At 39.5% G+C, this 7645-nt stretch overlaps 1 protein-coding gene across 1 annotated transcript; it reads right to left on the bottom strand.

Annotated features, from left to right (window-relative positions):
* Positions 1–2407: 2407 nt before the first annotated feature.
* On the bottom strand, positions 2408–7189 carry K444DRAFT_660454 (AAA-domain-containing protein; the record flags this gene model as incomplete). The annotated part of the gene is made up of 2 exons (XM_024886461.1): positions 2408–5542; positions 6429–7189. 2 exons carry the CDS (start codon positions 7187–7189, stop codon positions 2524–2526), a joined length of 3780 nt encoding a protein of 1259 aa, XP_024741327.1. The 3' UTR covers positions 2408–2523.
* Between the last annotated feature and the right edge of the window lie 456 nt (positions 7190–7645).

Genomic DNA, 7645 nt, shown 5'->3' with positions numbered 1-7645 from the left:
TAAAAATAGAAAATAAAAGCTATTATTAATTATTTCTAAAATTATATAACTAAAACTATAATTTAAATTCCGAAACTACTTTTTAATAGTTTCTTTAGATTAAAAACAATTCTGAATTACTAAAAAAAAAAGGCTATTTAAAAGAAAGAGAAAACCTAAATAACTAAGAAAAAACCCAAAATAATAATAGAAATATTCTTTTTCTAAAGTTTTTTATTTATAAAAGTTTTCCAGAATTTTATTAAAGTTTATAAAAATTATATTTAAGTTATTAGAGAAAGATTTATAATTAAGAAAGATTTATTATAAGTAAACTAGCTATTAGTATTTTAAATAAATGAATTTTAATTCTTATAAATTTCTAATTTCTAAAATAAAAATACTAAATACTAGTTCTATTTAGGACTTAATAAAGAATTAGATAATACTTTCCGAAATTCGCTTATTTTTTAATGAAATATAGTTATATTATAATAATATTAGTATTAAAGATATTAAAAGAAGTAAATAAGAAACTTATAATAGCTATATATATCTTATAAAAGGCCCAAACTTCTGAAATTAAATCTCGAATAGCTATAAATATTATATTATTAGTATTTAAAATACTAGTAATAAACTATATAAAAATCTTAATAGTAATCTTAGTAATAAGCTTAATATCTTAAAGATAAACTTTATAATATTTCTTTAAGAAATTAGTAAATATTTAAATATATTAGAAAAAACTTATTTTTAGAATATTAACTTAAATAGGATTTTTATTAGCTTTATTAAAACAAGAAGCAGAATTCTAAAACTTAATAAATTTTTTCTAGTTTTCGAAAACCTAATTAGTAGACTTATTCTTAATAATATAATACTATTTAGAATATATTTTAAGGAATTTCTTAAAGGTTATAATAATATTTTTCTAGAACTAATAAATCTCTAATAAATAATAAGAAATCTAAAATTATATTAGCTTTAATAAATATTAAAACTAAAGAACTTATTAAAATATAAGATTTAGAACCCTTATTATAATAGCTATAATTCTTTTTACTAAATATTATAATATATAAAATAAAGGAATTAATAAGCAAATATTTAAAATATTTCAAATATCTATTAGTAATAAAAAAGAAAACTATAAAATTACTTTTATATTTATAACTATAAGAATAAATAATAAAGCCAGATATTATAGAATTAATTAAAATAATTAAAAAAGATTTAGAAACGAGTAAAAGTAGAAGCTAGAAAATAATAATAAAAGAAGTTATTATATATATAATTATTAGAAAAAAAGAAAATATGTAATAATATAAGAAAATTCTTTTATAGAAATAGAGAATTATTTGAATTAATTACTAATTTTTATATTAGTTCTAATTAGAAATATATATATCGGTTTACTAGAAACGTATAGTACTATTATATAGTCGTAGAATACTATTTATATAAGTTAGTAAAGTTATTCTTATTCAGAAGTAAGGATTATAATATTATAGTATTAATATGCGATCCCTAAATCTGCTAAGCCTAATAGGAACTAGTCTACCGGTCGAGTTATACCTATAATACGAGATTATATAACTAGTTATATAACTAGGAAATTCGCAGTATAGCTATTCCGATAATATATAACTAATTAATATATATTTCCAGAAGTATATAAATAATTTCTAGAACTTTAGAAATATTTATATAAATATTTTATTAAATTCTTTTTATAAAGCTATTAAAATTATTCTAATATAAAATCTAATATAAAATCTAATAAATAATTTTAATTTTATAAAATAATATCTTAGTATTTTAGATTAAGGTAATTAGAATACTTAGTTCCTAAACGTAATCGCAATTACTAATTAGCCTCTATATCTAAAATATAATTAATATTTCTTTTTACTTATTTAGCTCTAATCTAATTAAACGATTTTTATATTTATTACTTATATTATATTAGTAAAACTATTTCCCAAAATACTAGAAATTTACTTTAATTAAATATATAATTAATTAAATATTTTACTCTATTTAATAACTAAACGGCAAATTAGCTACCGTTTTTATGGGAGGTTGGCCGCTGCTTTTAGTAGCCGACTTGCTAAAATCTTGCTCTGTCCTAGCGCTTGCGGCTAGTACCCTCGAGACATACTAGAAGAACTTCCGGCTCCTGTACAAGCGGGCGATAAGCGCGAATAATAAGGGGAAGATAAACAGTCACAAGTATCGGGTGAGTAGTGCTTCTCGTCTGCCCTACTCCGTACATATTCCTCCTCACTTGCACTCTTCCGCTTCTATATCCTTCTTCACCACAAGAGATTTATTCTGTCTCTTTGACATTATCTGAGAAACCTCTCGTCCCTCGAAAGCTATCTAACCTTTATTAACTATCGCAAATAGTAAGAGACAGTGATTTGTATAAGTAGTTATCTGATTAAAAGAAGCTTTAAAGGGAGCCTCTGGATCTAGCTAAATAAAAGGGGGCCGCTGAGTAAGCGAAGCTAAAGCTCCCTAGTACCCGTACATACGACATTAACAAAGTGAAATTTCCTCCGTTTCGACATGCCCATCCTGAAGCGCTTCTCCATCCATTAATCCCTCGGCAAAACAGGTTCCAATAAACTGGTAAGAGTCACCCATAGGTCTAAGCACGACCGGCATTTTGCATCCCAAGATGACAGCAATCCTGTCGCCCAGCATAGTACGCTCGGTTGCGCTACCCACGAGCCCTCCTTCTGCCGTAAACAGCCTCCGGTTAAAAAAGTGCAATAACATCCTTTGTAGCATCTCGGTGTATCTCTCTGGATTCGGACAGGATTCCTGCGTCGGTTGGAAGTAATCTTTGAGTTGAACCGAGGCGAGCTTGAGTGTCGCACTTGGGTGAAGAAAGCCCTCAAACGCTGCCCTGAGTGTGGTCAACGGTGTTGGATCTTGAGACAACCAATATTCCGGACCAACTTTTTCGAAGCTCATCCAGGGTATGTCTAGCACCGAAGGCCCTTGGCAAAATTCATACTTCCTGTCGTGCATCAGTAAGCGGGCTATGGAGAGCCGGGAGACATCTTTGCCGGAAGATGACGATAATTCGTTGGCGGGGTGTATGACGCATTGCTCCGGTCCAGAAATGTGCTTGAAAGTGACGAAATGCAAGTGCCCAGCCCCAAGGCCGCTTACAGTATCGATGAACAGGCCCCGACAAGTCAGGAGGCGCAGATCTGCTGAGAAGGCTATCGATGGCTTCTGCCCCCCGTCGGCACTGGACTGTTCTAGCAAATCTTCCAAAGATCCCCGGGAGGCCGTGGCCAGATGGCCAGCAGACTGATACCGAAGAGGGAGGTCTTTTAAATGGGGCGCGAGATCGTCATCCCACAAGCCGTCCGGTGCCGCCTCAAGGTCGAAGGCCCAGCTGGGCAAGCCTTTAGAATGAGAAGTGTGGGCATGGATTCTGGCAAGCGTGTTGAGATTTCCATCTACCTGGATACAAACGCTGGAAAATAGCGTATATATAGCCACGGCATCGACGGAGACCTCATAGGTTGGACGAATCCGGGAGGAGATTGCTTGTGGAAGAAGGGCAAGAAGGCCGTATACTTTGTCCCGCTGGTCGGTGGCCTTGGAAGACTGTGACAGAACTATGAGATCCCACAGGGGGAGCATGGCTCTCGGCACGAACATTTCCGCCCCTAGCGGCACCGACCGAATTCCCGGCCGCAGCATCACGATTCGGTGAAGAATGCCCATGCTCCTTTCGGCAGTATTAAGCATTTTCATATCTTCCGGGACTGAAGCCCTGGAGAACTGCGGCAGTATAAACAGCTTTGTCACCTTGGCAGGCGAAAAGACGGAGTCACCGTACCAAAACAGGATCGTTGAAGCGAGCGTCATCTCCTGAGTGATCCACAGCCTTCCCCAATACGGTTCACTGGAGAGGCTACGGGCAGCAAGCCACACAGAGGTGGCAGTATCCAGATCCAAGGCGTACGGTCTCTCATCTTCAAGTTCGAAGTCATCGTCTGCCAGCTGCATGACCGGTGTCCAGTCCCGCAGTTTGCCGCCCAGGAGCCTTTGAACCTCGGGAAGCATGGCGGCAACAGCTGGCGAAGGACGACCAACCCAGCCCCTGACGCAGAGGGCTTCCGAGTAGATAGTGTCCATCTTGCGGACCATGCTTGATCTCTCGCTAAGGTCATTCTGGTTGATGCAAATGGCATCAATCCAGACCTTTAGTCTTCGATCTTTGACCTCGAGAGAACTCCTCAGCCTGATCAACGCATGATAAAGGTTAAGCGTCACTTCGAAAGGATGTTTGTTAATGAAAATCCTCTTCTTCACCGTTGGGTCTCCCCAGACGTAGCTCAGTGCCATGTAATCTCCCCAGTTGAATCTATTGCCAGCAGCCTTGATATCCTCCCCGGACACATCGTCGGGATCGTCGACCGGGGACATGTGAGGGCGCTTTTGGCCCCCGAATTCGGCCCATGCCTCACGCAAATAATTCACCTGTATTTGTTCATGGTGGCAACCTTCCTCCGAATCTTGGTCTAGAGAGTTTTTTTGTGTATCCCACACATTATCGAAGAAGGATTTGAATTCCACGTACTGCAATGTCCAGTCATTCAGACTAACGATTTCAACCGTGCATGATAATATATCCTGATCGTTTTGGGGTCCATCCAGTTTCTGGACGTCAAACGAGAGCACCCGAATCTGATTCCCGTCTGGATCGAGAGAATCACATTGGTATGTCAGAGCTCTCGCGCGAATTTCTTGCTCCTGTTGTTCGAGTGCTAGCAACTTTTCATGCCCCACAGGATCAGATTCCTTCGCAAACTCCTGGATGAGCATTAATGCCTTCCCTGAGACTGTTGGCGAAACCCTTTTAAAAGCCTTCTCGAAGTGTGAGTGGGCAAGTATTCTTTTGCCTTCGCCCTCACCTTCGGTAGAGAAGGAATTACACACAAGGGCAGCCTGGACGCAGAGGGCCTGGATGTCTGACCCCGAGTAGCGATATGTCCTGTCGGCCAGGTGTTCAAGGTTGATGTCAGAATGCAGTCTCTCATCGCGGAGCGTGATACCCAAGATCTTTCTTCTCAACGCGGTGGTCGGAAGACCAAGGTGAAGGCGGCTAGGAACACGACGGAGGACGGCGTTGTCTATATCGTGGGGGAAATTGCTCACAAGCAGTACAAAGGGGGCAGCCTTCGACCTTGCAAGGCCGTCCATTTCGGCGAGCAGCTGATTCGTCCTGCTCCGTTCATAGCCGCGGTCTCCGGGACCCCGGGCACGGAAGAGAGCATCGGCTTCATCGATGAATAGGATGCTCGGAGTGAGCAGTCTTCCTAATCGGAAAAGACTCTGGATAGCCTTTTCCGTCTCGCCGACCCACATGCTTTCAAGCTCAGCAGCGGAGATGCAAATAGTGACAGCCTTGGACTCTCGCGCTATGACACGTGCCAGGTGCGTCTTGCCTGTCCCCGGTGGACCGTATAGTAGTGCTCCTCCAATTCGGCTGTGCTTCAGGACACCATGAGCAGGCCGAGCATTAGCGTCGCTGTTGGCCTGGGAAGTGATCTGTTTCAGAGCTTCTTCTATCTCCGGATCAAGCGCAATGTCGGACCAACCTTCTTCAATCTCCTCAGTGTGGGAAATGAGTAGAGTAGAGTAGAGTAGCGGGCCCTACTCATATTCTACTCAAATAAATTTCTCACTACTCATACTCTACTCAATACTCTACTCAACTACTCTAGAATATTCTAGAGTAGTTGAGTAGTATACACGTGATGTTATACGTGATATTACACGTGACATACTAGCCTAATTAGGTAAGGCTCCGGGGTGGCCCGAGTCTAGCGCCACTGCACTGCCCAATCAAGTAGTAGCAGGGCTTGGTAAGCAAGGTAGAACCTTAATATATTCTTAGGCTTCCTTAGCTATTAAGGGCAAACTCTTCTCTCAAGGCACTCTTATTATTTAAATTATATAATAGACTTAATAAGAGTACTATTAAGATAATATCTTACTTAAAAAGCTGGGAGTTATTTAAAGACGAATTAGAAGAAGTAAAAGTAGAAGAAAAAAAGCAGGAAAAGAAAGATTTCGAGGAGGGAAATCTAGTTTTTATAGAAGAAAAGTGGTATTTAAGTAGCCTTATATAAGCTCTAGCTTAAATTATATAGTGCTGCTTAATATATACCTTATTTATTTATTAATAATTAAATAAATATTAATTTTTTATATTTACGTAACTTGTACGTAACTACTCTTGAGTTACTCTAGAGTAGTACTCTACTCTACTCTACTCAAGTACCATATTACGCTACTCAAACTCTACTCTACTCTACTCAAGACTACTCTAGAGTAGCTTGAGTAGTTTTTGCCCACACTGAATCTCCTTTGGATCGACTAATAGATCGAGAAACCGTTCTTCAAACTTATACTTGTTTTCATCTAAGTTGATCTCTCTTTCGAATTCGATTTCTAGCTCGAGTTTCCGAATGGCTTCCTGGGTCTCCAGAGAAAAGTTGGACCACTTGCCACCCAAGCCCAAATCCTGACCATCTCCTTCCCCAGAAATCCAAGTCCGAAGTAGTACTTGTCTCTGACCCATTCGGAGGACCACCTTTTCAATAGTCTCTGATGAGAATTCCTCGCCAATTTGTCTGACGAGTTCATCAATGTCTTCGATCGACAAGTTGCCTGCTCCAAGAATTTTCGCTGCGTCAGAATTGTCGAGAAACTTCCATTTGGCCAGCGGCTGCAGTAGTGCGATACTTGTTTCCTCCTTGCACCGATCACGGATCGCTTTCTGGAGTGCTCTGATATTGGCGGACTTGTACCGTGTGGAGCTCTCAAGTTTCTCATCTCTCGTGACAAGCATTCTCTGGACGTTGGAGTTAACAGGAACTATGGAAATGGCTCTCCGTATTGGATTCAGGCCCAGGTAAGAGAGAATATCTCCATCCGAATGGCTTGGACCTGAATTCTTATCCAGATATGTTCCTATAGCGATCACGTTGCGATAATATGCTGTCGACTGTTGAATACTGGATCGGAGGCTGCTGAGGATGTCGCGCTGATACGCCGAGACATCGGTCAAGCAGATCACGAGAGGTATGTCGCGCGGCTGGGCGGCAGTCGTCAATTGCTTGGTAAGAGGCGAGGAAAATAGAGCAGTAAAATGAGACATTTGCCGTGACATTGTCAGTACATATCGGTGTGAACGTTTTCCTCAAAATCTAAAACCGTTTTTACGCCAGAGAGAAATGCCATTGAGTAAAAATCTGATTAAAGACGCTGAAAACACGAAGGGAGCCGTATACCCACGGTCTCTTGCAAAAAGGTAAGCGGGTCAGGAGGGCTGCCTCAATTGGGCTACTTCAAACCCAAATCAAGATCGCTTTCAAGATGATACTAACCTCTGAGATATCCGGCATTAGGCTCTCAGCCTTCTCCCTAGGCTCTGTGATATGGTTATCTGATTCCTCTTCATTATTCGCCAAGAACCAGTGTGTCAAAGGATTAATCACATTAATCAAATTAATCAATTAATTAATTAATGTGAGGCACGTAATAGCAGGGTGATGCACAAGTAGTCAAGGTAAGTAAGCTGCAGAGTGACGCTTGCAAGTGTAACTGATTCCAAGAATTGATTCTA

This window comes from Hyaloscypha bicolor (genome assembly GCF_002865645.1).
Source record: "Hyaloscypha bicolor E unplaced genomic scaffold K444scaffold_28, whole genome shotgun sequence".
NCBI classification, from domain to species: domain Eukaryota; kingdom Fungi; phylum Ascomycota; class Leotiomycetes; order Helotiales; family Hyaloscyphaceae; genus Hyaloscypha; species Hyaloscypha bicolor.
Note: the sequence above shows the minus strand (reverse complement) of the source record. Positions and strands in the feature narration are given on the sequence as shown.